The sequence below is a fragment of the Oculina patagonica genome, chromosome 4, assembly GCF_052425735.1.
Source record: "Oculina patagonica isolate OP01 chromosome 4, crgOcupat, whole genome shotgun sequence".
In the NCBI taxonomy this organism is placed as follows: domain Eukaryota; kingdom Metazoa; phylum Cnidaria; class Anthozoa; order Scleractinia; family Oculinidae; genus Oculina; species Oculina patagonica.
This window is the reverse complement of record NC_135761.1, coordinates 4,489,646-4,502,145: the sequence shown is the minus strand read 5'-3', so window position 1 is coordinate 4,502,145 and position 12,500 is coordinate 4,489,646. Positions and strand designations below refer to the sequence as shown.

General features: G+C 37.9%; 2 protein-coding genes across 9 annotated transcripts in view; one reads left to right on the top strand and one right to left on the bottom strand.

Moving 5' to 3' along the window:
• Positions 1 to 12,500, bottom strand: part of LOC144651272 (cyclin-D1-binding protein 1 homolog) — a 130,426-nt gene that overhangs the window by 40,662 nt on the left and 77,264 nt on the right. The gene's annotated exons all lie outside the window — the stretch shown is intronic.
• LOC144651229 (uncharacterized) overlaps positions 1 to 12,500 on the top strand; it is a 56,202-nt gene that overhangs the window by 8,313 nt on the left and 35,389 nt on the right. For 4 of the 8 annotated variants that reach the window (XM_078511147.1, XM_078511152.1, XM_078511151.1 and 1 more), the window contains one exon: positions 1 to 421. This exon is cut by the window's left edge and continues 7 nt beyond it. The exons of the other annotated variants lie outside the window; for them this stretch is intronic. In XM_078511147.1, the coding sequence (XP_078367273.1) occupies positions 1 to 259 (259 nt within the window). In that variant the 3' untranslated portion in view covers positions 260 to 421. Of the gene's footprint in view, positions 422 to 12,500 lie in introns of those variants that run through there. 8 annotated transcript variants of the gene reach the window in all.

Genomic DNA, 12,500 nt, shown 5'->3' with positions numbered 1-12,500 from the left:
TGGTGACTCTCTCTCTCGTCACCGTAATCAACCATTTAGCACGCGGGATCAGGACAACGATAACTCTGGCGACAACAACTGTGCCAGTAAGTATCACGGAGCCTGGTGGTACAACAGGTGTCACGACTCCAATCTGAATGGAATCTATCGTCACAGCAATCCCTGCCCCTTAGGTGATGGTGTGATCTGGTATTACTGGAAGGGACATTACTACTCTCTGAAGAGGACCGAGATGAAAATAAGACCAGTGGATTTCTGAACGAACATATTCAGTTTTATGTTTCCATTTGAAAGTTGTTCAATACACAACGAGTTTAAAAAGAATTCTAGTAGTTACGTCACGTTACTGATAGAACAACGTCTGTTTTTGTAGAAAACGGGTTAACTTGATACGTAATTACATTCTTGAAGTAGTTTTCCGGCTTAAATAAATCCAATGTTCCCAGTGTAAATAGTTAGCCAACTAAGTCTACTTTTAATATGACTTCGGCATCTTTCTGAGAAATGTTCGATTAACGAAAACAGTGTATTATATCATACTTTCTAGTTAACCTGGACGCTACTGTAAAAAAAAAAACATTTTTTTTTCTTTTTTAACAGAACGAAGGGCTTTAATGATCAATGTGGATTAGTTTTGAATCAGTAGCCGAATGCTGTTGTTAATTCATTGTTATACAATAACTGAAAATGATACTTGCGCTGATTAGTAAAAAGCTATTTGCTGTTTATATATATAAAGGTATTATAGAGCAGTTTTCAATTGAGTGTCGTAAAACCAAAACCAAAGTAATTACTCTGGCCAATCACAAAAGACACGGACAATCCAATGAACCAATCAAAACTCGAAGCAAATACACGTAGCCGGTGCGAAGCGCGGGAAAACGTGCGCGAGCGAGTCACGATTGGTTTTGGTTTTAGTTCTGATTGACTGAGAAAGTGACGCGAGATTTATAAGCCAATCACTGAGCGTAGAAATGCAAAACCAAAGCAAACGCAATTTACTTTCGACACTCAAGTGAAAACCACGCTATCACGGATTTGAATCGTTCATCGGCGCAATGTTGGATGAACACTTGAAAACCTGTAATCACCAGCTGTTTCCTGCTGTGTTCACTAACATCACGCGCAGTTTATTGAGCCATTGTATTGCTTTATTTTATACTGTGTATGTTTATTAATGCTTTTGGTTTGTTCTTCAACGTTGAATAAATGCATTGTAATTGCACTTCCAGTGATTTAACAGTGGTTTTGTTCAAAGTGCTTACCAGTCTCTCTAGTTGCGCGCACTTCTTTGCTGGACACTTTTTAAATGGATGGGATGGGAGATGTCCCCGTCGCTATACTTCAATCCTCTCGCCAGCTTGTGAGCTGCTTTAAGTCCAGTGCTTCGGTTGTTCGAAGGGTAGATAACAATATCCACCTCTTATTATATGGCTACAATAGTAAGCGCGCTCTGATTGGCTGCTGAGCGGGCATTATTTTCTTGTAATGACCGGGCATTATGAAAATTTTTCTCGGCTCGACAGTTTTTTGAGTTGTGAGTAAAAGCTACTAGCGAGGGGGCAAAAACAACAAAAAATACCAACAAAATATAACTATCTTTCGAAAACTGAAAGAAAAATATAAGCATACCGATACTTCTTTAGTATGAGCGACGAAGAGAGCCACAGAGAGCGAGTGCGAGTTTACCTCCAGTGTTTTTTCCCTCGATTATACTCTTTTTTTGAATAGTGCTTAAAGGCCATATAATAAATAACTTATTAACCTCGTCTGTTCGGTCATTACAGGGGAATCTCAGACCTCAACCTTGATGTATTGACCTCGCTGTCGCTCGGTCAATACATCAAGGCCTCGGTCTGAGATTCCCCTGTAATGACCTCACTCTCGGTCAATAAGTAGTATATATATCACCTACCAGTGGATAAATGTTGACAAAGATTACTACATTAGTCACTGGATAGTGATTTATCCGCTGGATAGCTTTATTCATCCTTTGAACAACTGGGCCAGGCCATCTAGCCGCAGCACCAATAACAGCACGCAGTTAAAGTTAGCAAACGAAAAATATGATTCACACTGAAGTTGAATTCAGTCAAAATTGCGCCGTTTGACTTTTTAAAGAAAATGGCCAATTGAATGAGATAAGCCTATGATTATTTCCCCTACCCTATTTCAGACCACACCCTACTCAGGTACTGCTTGGGTTTTGGGCAAACTTAGGGCTTAAAACTCCCGATGTTGACGGAATCGGTCTTCTCAAGAGAGGAATTTTTTCATTTTTGATGGAATTTTCATTTCAATTTCGCATGCAAAGACATCTGCGATAGCTTTTTCCCCTTTGTCCTTTCTCTCGTGCTCTTGCATTTCGCTTAATAACTGACTGAGTGAGAAAATAATTTTACGATTTGTTTTTTTGTTATAATTACTTTTAAGTCGCACTCTTAGCAATCCAACATGATACAAGTCCGTTTTTTATAATTATCGGAATTAAACAGTCCACGGGCCGGACCATCATGCAGCTAGATTGTCAAAAACAACACGCAAGCCAGAAATATACTGCAGTTTTCTTCTTTCCTTCAAGGAGAACTGAAGCCAAAAATCACGTAACTTTATATTGCTTAATTTGAACAACAATACATCATAAGAAAATATTCCGTACTTTTTTCCCTCTCAAACGACATTTTTCACACAGAAAACGAGGATTTTCTGGCGAGATTTATCCCAATATTTGACTCACACAGCGGTCAAACGCAAAAATGATGTTACATCCGGTCTTCGCCGCCTCGAACTTTTGACTCGAAAGTGCGCAAACTTTTGCAAGAAATTGTTAAAGAAACAGTACTGTGAAAGAACAGTTCAAGCTGGGACACTCAGTGGAGATGAATTATCGAATTTCCAATCCATAAGCGACTTATAAACCTTAACTTTCCAGGAACGGCGTTAACTTTTGGCTTTACTTTGTATGGATAATTTTGGCGGGAATTGCGCAGTAACTGCGCACGCGCGCTGCGTTTGACCGCTGTGTGTATTTGTTCACAGCGGTCAAATGCAAAAATTGACGTCACATCCGGTCTTTGCCGCCTCGAACTTTTGACTCGAAAGTGGGCAAACTTTTGCAAGAAATTGTTAAAGAAATAGTACGGTGAAAGAACAGTTCAAGCTGGGACACTCAGTGGAGATGAATTATCAAATTTCCAATCCATAAGCGGCGTATAAACCTTAACTTTCCAGGGACGGCGTTAACTTTTGGCTTTAAAGCAAAAGTTTACGGCAAATTTAAGACTTTGTATGGAAAATTTTGGCGGCAATTACACATGAACTGCGCACGCGCGCTGCGTTTGACCGCTGTGGAGTGTATTTGACTATGGTACGGCACACACACACAGCGGTCAAACGCAACGCGCGTGCGCAGTTACTGTGCAATTCCCGCCAAACTTCTCCATACAAAGTCTTAAATTTTCCGAAAACTTTCGCTTTAAAGCCAAAAGTTAACGCCGTCCCTGGAAAGTTAAGGTTTATACGCCGCTTATGGATTGGGAATTTTATAATTCATCTCCACTGAGTGTCCCAGCTTGAACTGTTCTTTCACCGTACCATTTCTTTAACAATTTCCTACCAAAGTTTGCACACTTTCGAGACAAATTCTCAGAAAAGTTCGAGGCGCCGAAAACCGGAGGTGACGTCATTTTTGCGTTTGACCGCTGTGTGCGGCAATGGTACGGCGTCTTAGAACTCGTGTGTCAGCGGTTCTCGTTGAAGTTTATGACGTAGGTTATGGGGAAAAAGGTAAACATGACCAAAGGATCTTTTAATATGTAACTTACGTACAGACGGCGATCTGTCGCTTTTAATAAGCAGATGATGGGTATAAAAAGGAAGGAGAAAACGAACAGGGTGTTTCTGTTTTCCCGAATGTTATTTATATCTTTAGGGATTGTGTAAGTTTGCTTTTATCTTCACATATCGTTCTTGTTGGCAATCCCTCGAATATCGAGTAGGATGTCCACCTGGCAGCAATTTAAAATGGTTTGCATGAGTTCTCCTGAGACTATGCAGTCCGATTCGGGAAGAGCAAATTCTCTGAGAGACTGGAGATCTGAATTCAGTAGAGGTTGGATCTGCACTGCCATCTTGTTATATCTCTTTTGTTGCCAAGCGGAGTCTCTCACTGTGTTTCTTCCTCTGTTGCCCGGGCTCTGTTGCTCACTGTGCGAATGTTGAACGCGTAATAAAAACTTGTCAAGTATAAGAACTGGAATTACGGAAATCAGAATTGAACCTTTTCCCTTTCCTTTGGTTTATTTTACTGTGTTCGCAATGATAAGAAGTAAACACAACTGGAGAAATATCCTACATCAGCCCGCCGTGCAAGTTTGTTGCCTGGTCAACAATGTTCATGTGTCAACTGTAGTTCGTTTATTTGTTTTCGTTAGAAGAGGGGGTTTGCCAATTACGGTGGTTCGCAACTATTTTCTCGGTTATCTCTCTTTTTGGTCAAGTTCTTTTAAATAAACAATAAAAACCACAATCCAGCATAGATATAAAAGTAAAATGCACGATTCTCGGCAACAATTGCGCAATATGAACTGCTGGCCATTTTGGTTACACAATACCTTCGCGGGTGTCCTTCGGAAAAAAAATCGTACGCGCGCTTTTTTTTAAGTAAACTACCACAATCTATATATTAATAGAAAGGTAAAGAACTGTGGAATTCGAAAAAAATATCCGATGTTTGGTAGAGCCATTCTTGAGAAGTAAGAAGCCAGTAAAGAGAAAAAGACCGAGTGTCATTCCGCCGACTAATCGGGTATCAAACACAACCACTACTACAAGAGAACTGCACAGTGTTAATCAGCAAGGATCAATCTCTTAAAGTGTGTCAGGCTTTTTCTTAATTCTTATTGGTTATCTTTTTATAGACCCGTAAAGTTTAAGTATCGAATAATTTGTCGACCCTGTTGCGTCCGCGGCTGTCACAAGAGAAATATCCAAAATAAAGGAAATCCACTAACTGTGTTATTAACTTTTATTTTAAAAACCTTTTTTTCGTTTAAAGATTTTACTTTCATTTTTGGGGAAATGTTAAATTTGTAGTAAATCTTGAGTTTAGTCCAAAAAAATTTTTTCGACAAAAGTAGCCCTCTGAAGGTATTGTGTAACCTTAAAATTATCTTCATCAAAGACAGTCGCAAAACATCGTTTCACACATGAGAAAAATAATTCCTTTGTAATAAGAAGTCGAGAGTGAATAACGGCACTGATAAACCTTCAAATTGCGAGTGAGCCATCACTTATCACAAAGTCCGTTGTTTTTCGTTTTCTCTGCTTGAACAAAACTATAAAATTCACAGATGCCGTGCAAATGAATAATTGAGTTACGGGTAGCCAGGACATTTGGGGCTCTCTATCATCACTAAAGCAAACTTTTTTGTTGAATTTGTTGTCAACTTGTCCGACTGTTTATTCTAAACGCACAGATGAATACATGCATTAAGTTTTTAATTAGACTCCCAACAGTCCCTCTTTTGCTCTAAAATCTGTAGCCGGGACAAACGCGAACATCTCTTGTATAGTTAAACCAAATGGAGAAATGAAGTAGGTCAGCTAAGCTTTTTCAACTTAGGAAAAAAAAAGTTTAATTTCTTAGTGAAGAAAACTCAAACATATAAACACTAATTGATTAACTTGACATTCGACAATGCTAAATAAATATTGCACCATCACTATATATCCCATTAAATATCACTATTTAAAAGCGAAAGATCTGTACTGGCGAAATATTTGAGCATTTCGCGTTCGCTATATTTACCGCGTGATCGCATCATCAGAAAGAACGGCTTGTTCCAGTCCTCCTCAACCGTAAAGGTGTAAACTTTCGGCTGCCTCTTTTGAATTTCTCTTGAATCCATTTTTCCGGATTAGGGAATGGTCATTAATAACACTACGAAAAGGGAAGGACAAGTTTTCCCCAAGAAGGTAAGATAATTTTTTAAGAATATTTTCTCATACTTCTATTGAACTTTTCAACAAGCTAACAAGAAAAACAAGAGTCTGTCTTTCAAGCAGCCTTTAAAACTATTTCATAAAATGTCGAAATACAGCGAATATCCTTTTCGAATATACCGAAGAGAAAGAAACACTCAGTGAGAAACAAAACTTAAACCAACGCGCCTTTAATTTTATATACAAGTTTTCGATTTGAATATTTCTTATTTACTAAATATTTTGTCTGCCATTCAATCCAAAGCACTGTAGGGAGATTTGAAAAGATTCCTTATTTGAAAAAAATCGAACTTCAAGAGAGAGACATTTTAGAAAGAGAGGCAAAATGCAGCTTTTACAGTTATTATTATTATTATTGTTTTACAACAGGAGTGAAAAAAGCAATTATTTTTCTGTCAATCCTTTTAGTCTTCCTCTTCGTATGGATTTTGAAACTTGATGCTTCGCTGAAAACAGAGACGATCAGGTTTTAGACTGTATAACAGTTTGCTTCTTCCTTTCGTTTTTTGCTCAAAGCGTTTTTCTCTCGAAGGCTTGACCGCAACTACAGTCGAAGAATTCGGCGTCCAAAGGGCGACAGGCAGCTTCTGAATGAGACAGAAAAGAAATTATTTTTACCGATAATTTGACTAACCGGAAATTGTTTTAAAAACGTAAAACCGTATGTATAATCATGATAATACAGAATTGGTTCGCTATCGGTTGATTTGTTGTTTTACTCAGTTTTGTTTTTATATTTTAATGAACTTTCCAATTTTAGTTAAACTCTGCCTAAGAGGGAAATTCATTTTCGATGAAATTTTCATTTCAATGACATATCTAATGACATCTGCGTTAAGTTCTTCCTAAATTGCATTATTTTTCCTTTCTCTCCGTACTTTTGAATTTCGCTTAATAACACTAAGAAAAAATAATTTGACTGACTTCCTTTTCAGTTACTTTTAAGTTTCACGGATTAACTTTCCGAAACTCTTTCCAATCTGACTTAGTCGCTTCCATCAACTCTTTCTGTCCAATATGAAATAAGTTTGTTTGTCAGAATTTAAAAACAGTTCATGGGTCTGACCCACACGCAGTTTCAGCTTCTCAGAAACAAAACACAACCCAGTAATATACTGTAGTTTTCTTGTTTCCTCAAATTGGAAATAGGTGAATGTTGAACAAGTAAAACTTGTCAAGTATCAGAGCTGGAATTACGGGAAATGAGATGAAATTTTTCCTTTTCTTTGGTTTATTTTGTTGGAAGAGGGGTTTGGGGCATTAGAAGTCTGGGCGTGTTTCGCAACTTCCTTCAAAACAGAACTTCGATTTTCACGGTTATATCATATTTTTTTGTCAGGTCCTTTTAATAAACAATAAAAACCACAACCCGGCAAAGATAAAAATGTATAATGCACGATTCTCACCAACAGCTACGCGATATGAACTGCTGGCCATTTTAAAGTTATCTTCATCGAAGACAGTCGTGAAACATCGTTTCACACATGAGAAAAATAATTCCTTTGTAATAAGAAGTCGAGAGTGAATAACGGCACTGATAAACCTTCAAATTGCGAGTGAGCCATCACTTATCACAAAGTCCGTTGTTTTTCGTTTTCTCTGCTTAAACAAAACCATAAAATTCACAGATGCCTTGCAAATGAATAATTGAGTTACAGGTGGCCAGGACATTTGGGGCTCTCTATTATAACTAAAGCAAACTTTTTTGTTGAATTTGTTGTCAACTTGTCCGACTGTTTAATCTAAACGCACAGATGAATACATGCATTAAGTTTTTAATTTTTTTTCTTAGGGAAGAAAACTTAAACATATAAACACTAATTAATTAACTTGACATTCGACAATGCTAAATAAATATTGCACCATCACTAAATATCCCATTAACAATCTTCAAAGCAAAACCTGCTGTAGTTCTACCTTTCCGTGTCGAAAGTGAAAGAGCTGTACTGGCGAAATATTTGAGCATTTCGAGTTCGCTATATTAACCGCGAGATCGCATCATCAGAAAGAAAAGCTTGTTCCAGTCCTCCTCAACCGTAGAGGTGTAAACGTTCGTCTGCTTCTTTTGTATTTCTCTTAAATCCATTTTTTCCGGATTAGGGAGCGGTCATTAATAACACTACGAAAAGGGAAAGACAAGTTTTCCACAAGAAGGTAAGATAATTTTTAAAGAAAATTTTTTCATACTTCTATAGAATTTTTTCAACAAGCTAACAAGATAAACAGGAGTCTGTCTTTCAAGAAGTCTTAAAAACCATCCAATAAATGTCGATATAAAGCGTATATCCTTATCGAATACCGACGTAAAAAACATCATATGAAAACCAAATTTAAACCAATGCGCCTTTATTTTTAAGGTTTGGTTTTGAATATTTCTTATTTCTTAAGGCTTTTGTCAACCATTCAATTCATAGAACTGTAGTGAGAACTAGTAAGAGGCCCTATTTATTGTTTATTTCAAAACTAAACGCCAGGAGTGCGAAATGAAACTTAATTTTTCGCTGAAAAGAAAGACGATCAGGTTTTTGACTGCATGAAAGTCTAGTCCTTTTTCCTTCCGTTTATCTCTCGATGTGTCAATGCGTGTTCTGGCGCATGAATTGGGCGTTACATTTTCTCGCTAACCTCGCAAGCAACCAGTCGCACTAAAACATCTGGGACAAGAAGCGGGAAAATAACCAAACGTGTGGAAGCCGCGTCTCGTGTTGTCTTGCAATTTAATTTTTGGTCGATAGAGTTTTCGTTCCGCATCATGAAGTTTTCCTGAGTAATTGCTTTGCCTTACAATACAACGAAAGACTTGATACGTTTGCTAGATGTATTTTGCGCTCATATCTTTTAGTTTTCAGCATGGAATGGGCTTTCTTATTTAATTTTTTCACTTTTCCAAACGTACAGAGAAAGACTGAATTGCCGGTGATCGTTTTGTTTGTTGCTCAATTTTCTTAATTTTTCTCCTCGAATAAGTTTTTTAACTCGTTATGTTGCTTAAAATCACCGCGACAGAGAAAGAGTGGATTATTTTTATTGTTTTTCGGGTTTACTAAATTTATTTTGACGTTTTTTTGCATAGTCTGTGTATACAAAGAACGCGAAGAATTAGAAAAAGGTAAATTTGGAAAAAGCTAAACTTCGAAGAGACTGAATGTATTAGCGAGAAGCTTTCACTTTTAGAATTGGAGGCAAATCGTCAAAACGTTTGTGGTTCAAGTGTACAGAGCTGGTTTAGTATGTATGCACAAGGACATAACCAAAGAAACAAATAAGATTTTATTGAATTTTATTCGGAAAGGAAAGATAAAGTAAAACGATCTTCTCTTGTAAATAATGAAGAAAACGGAGGACTGAGGGCACCGCACTTAAAATCAGCCATAAAGACACAGCGAAATATCAGGCTTGCTGAGTCATCCTCGGACAATATGTAGTGTTTACGTAATGGTCGATTTGCTCGCTTGCTCAATAGGCGGCACATTCACATAGCTTCAATTGGTCTACTACACATCCCTTCTAACGTTCTCAACAACTTGTTGGATAGATCATCAAATGAACTTCATTCATTTTGTTTTGGTTAATGTTACTAATTGAATGGTACTTAAGGAGGCTGACAACAGCTTCCAGCACTTTCCAGCTCTTACACCTTAATGGGTCAGTGCTACAAATATTTATCAGTTACTGATGATGTCATTTTGGAAGCAAGAGATTAGTTCGGTTACTCTCTCCATACAGTTACAAAACATCGGAAAAATTCAGGGGAGCAGGGATGGCGCAGTGGTGAGAGCGCTCGCCTCACACCAATGTGGCCCGGGTTCAATTCCCGGACTCGACGTCATATGTGGGTTGAGTTTGTTGTTGGTTCTCGTCCATGCTCTGAGGGTTTTTCACCGGATTGTCCGGTTTTCCTCCCTCCGCAAAAACCAACATTGCTAAATTCCAATTCGATCGGAAAGACACAGCCCCACAAGCTTATAGCTTAAATCCTCACCGTGTCTTAATAAACGATATATATTTTATTTCTATTCACTGCTACTAACATGGTATCAAACAAATGCCCAGACATTGGTTAACAAATTTTGGGTATTTTCTTGTCGTCAGTGGTAACCATAGCAACAACATAACCGGTTAAAAACACCTTTGATTTTAGCTTTAAGTGCTTATAACTCAAAAACGAGTTCGGTGATGTTCATTTCTTATTATTGAAAAATAATCATCACGTTGAGCCACCTTATTAAGTTCTGTTAATGTCTTATATAGTTTTTTATTAACAACTAGCAATGGTATAATGCAATTCCTGCGTTTTGATTGGTTAACAGGCAATGATATATGAGCTCATATACCATTGACCACAAATATGGTAGCCGATACGCGGCAACGAAAATAGCTGGGGAGCTCAAGTATTGCAATTCTTTGGACGTTTTTAATAAAACAATTATTCCACGAGCGCGCGTTGGATATTTAGTAAATAAACCCCTTCAGGCGGCTGGTACATTGGAGTTTAGAATATAGCCGCTGTATACGCGCGATGGAATTCTAGCGGGCATTATTTTTAATAGAACATAGCTGAAAACTATAAAAGTCCGGTACCCCGGAAGTGCGAATGGTTTGTCGAATTTCGCTGAACGACTTCGTCGACTTCGCCTCTATTCTCTTGTTTTGTTGTTTAAATAATGCTTTAAAGCAGCAAGTTTTTTATCAGGAACGTTTTACCTGCTTAAATGGAAGTAAGACAGTGCCAAAGGAAGCGACAGATGAAGAAAGAATCGTTGAAATTTGTTGTTTTTCTTTGGAGTTGTATATGCCAGTATTTTGCCGTGAACTGCCTGAAACTGAAAATTATTTAGCAAAACAAGCCGGACTCTAGAAACGCTTTGAGGTAAGAAACCTTTTTTTAGCCACAATCGGAAAACAGAACAATCAACTTTTGTTCTTTTTAAATCGAAATAAGAGGCGAATTTGAAAAACTTGCTGCGAAACGAACGCATGAAAATTTTTCGTTTGAATGAAATTGAAGTAGGCTAAACCAAACTTGAATGCGTAAATATTTCAACTAGAATTGTCGGCTTTGTGAGAATCTTTTGGTAGTTGGAGAAAGGACTATATAAATAGGAAATATGAATGAAATGGTATCTTGGTTTATTTATAAAGAAGCCGCCAAAGAAAAAAATTAAACTAAACTTTCACTTTTACCAATGTTGCGTGCGTTTGTAAATGCCGTGAGCGGCCGCGAGTCTTGTAAGTTCTGTGCACTTTTTAATGCTATATTCTAAACCCACTAGAAGATGGTTTTCCTATGTCCTATAAGAAAATAATGCACTTTTGAGGTCTAGAAAAGCAGCTGAATGCCCTCGCCTGACGGCTCGGGCATCCACTATCAGCTTTTATAGACCTCAAGCGTGCATTATTTTCTTATAGAACATGGAAAACCATCTTCTAGTAGGTAAATAATGCCCGAGGCTGAAAGATTGTCGAAAAATGAACAGTTGGCCGAGAAGCGAAGCTTCGAGGGCAACTGTGAAATTTTGAGGACAATCTTTCAGCCAAGGGCATTATCCTCCAATATACCAGCGAGCCAGAAAGGGGTTTATACGCGCTTTATCGCCAGTAAATTTATAGGAAAAAACCTACCGTAACCCGGCGTAACTGTGGTTGAAACAAATGTAAGTTGATGGTTTACGTGATTTTTTAATTCCATGATTTCATCAAAAGTTAGAATTGAATAAGATGTCTTCATTCGTTTGTTTTGTGTCTGCCTACAAAATCGAGCGACGGATATCAAATCGGACGGGGTATATTCGCTGATACCTGTCGTCCGATTTTGTACCAAGTGATGCGTTTTGTCCAATGAGCGCGCGCAAAAAATAATGAGTGGGTTATAAGAGATGGTAGATAGCTAACTCGGCGCTGAAGCTGAAATGTGCCGGTAGTTTGGTCGCCTGCACAGTGACGGCACAATATTGCGAGAATTAATTTGACTGTTTTAAATAAAGCATCTCATTTTCTTGAATGGCGATAAGCAGCATTCGGTTTTGGAGAAAAGGAGCAGAGAAGCAAGGTGTTTGAAAGGATAAATCGAGTCTGTAAACCGGCGACTTGCAGTTAACCCTATTCAGACCGGGGGTGGGGGGGGGGGGGCTTTTGAGGCCCGCGCTGACTTTGAACTTTTATAACTTTTTTAAGATTTAACCAAACGCTGCCAAACTTTCTGAGTTTTCCTAAATATTATCTGGCAACAATTTGGTAGGGTTGGATGATGTGTCAGGAACTTGACATCATCATGGCAACGGCATTTTGACAGGCATGTTTTTCCAAATTTGTAATTTTTCGTGTTTCTGTTAATAAAAATCAACTTAAATGGAATTAGTTTAACATTTTTACGGGTTTTAAGCACATTTTTATTTATTTTGAGTACTTTGCAGTGATTTTGGGTGGTTTTCTGGCATTTTGGAAAAATTTTGAAATCCAAGATGGCGGATCCAAGATGGCGGCTGTTTTGACATCAT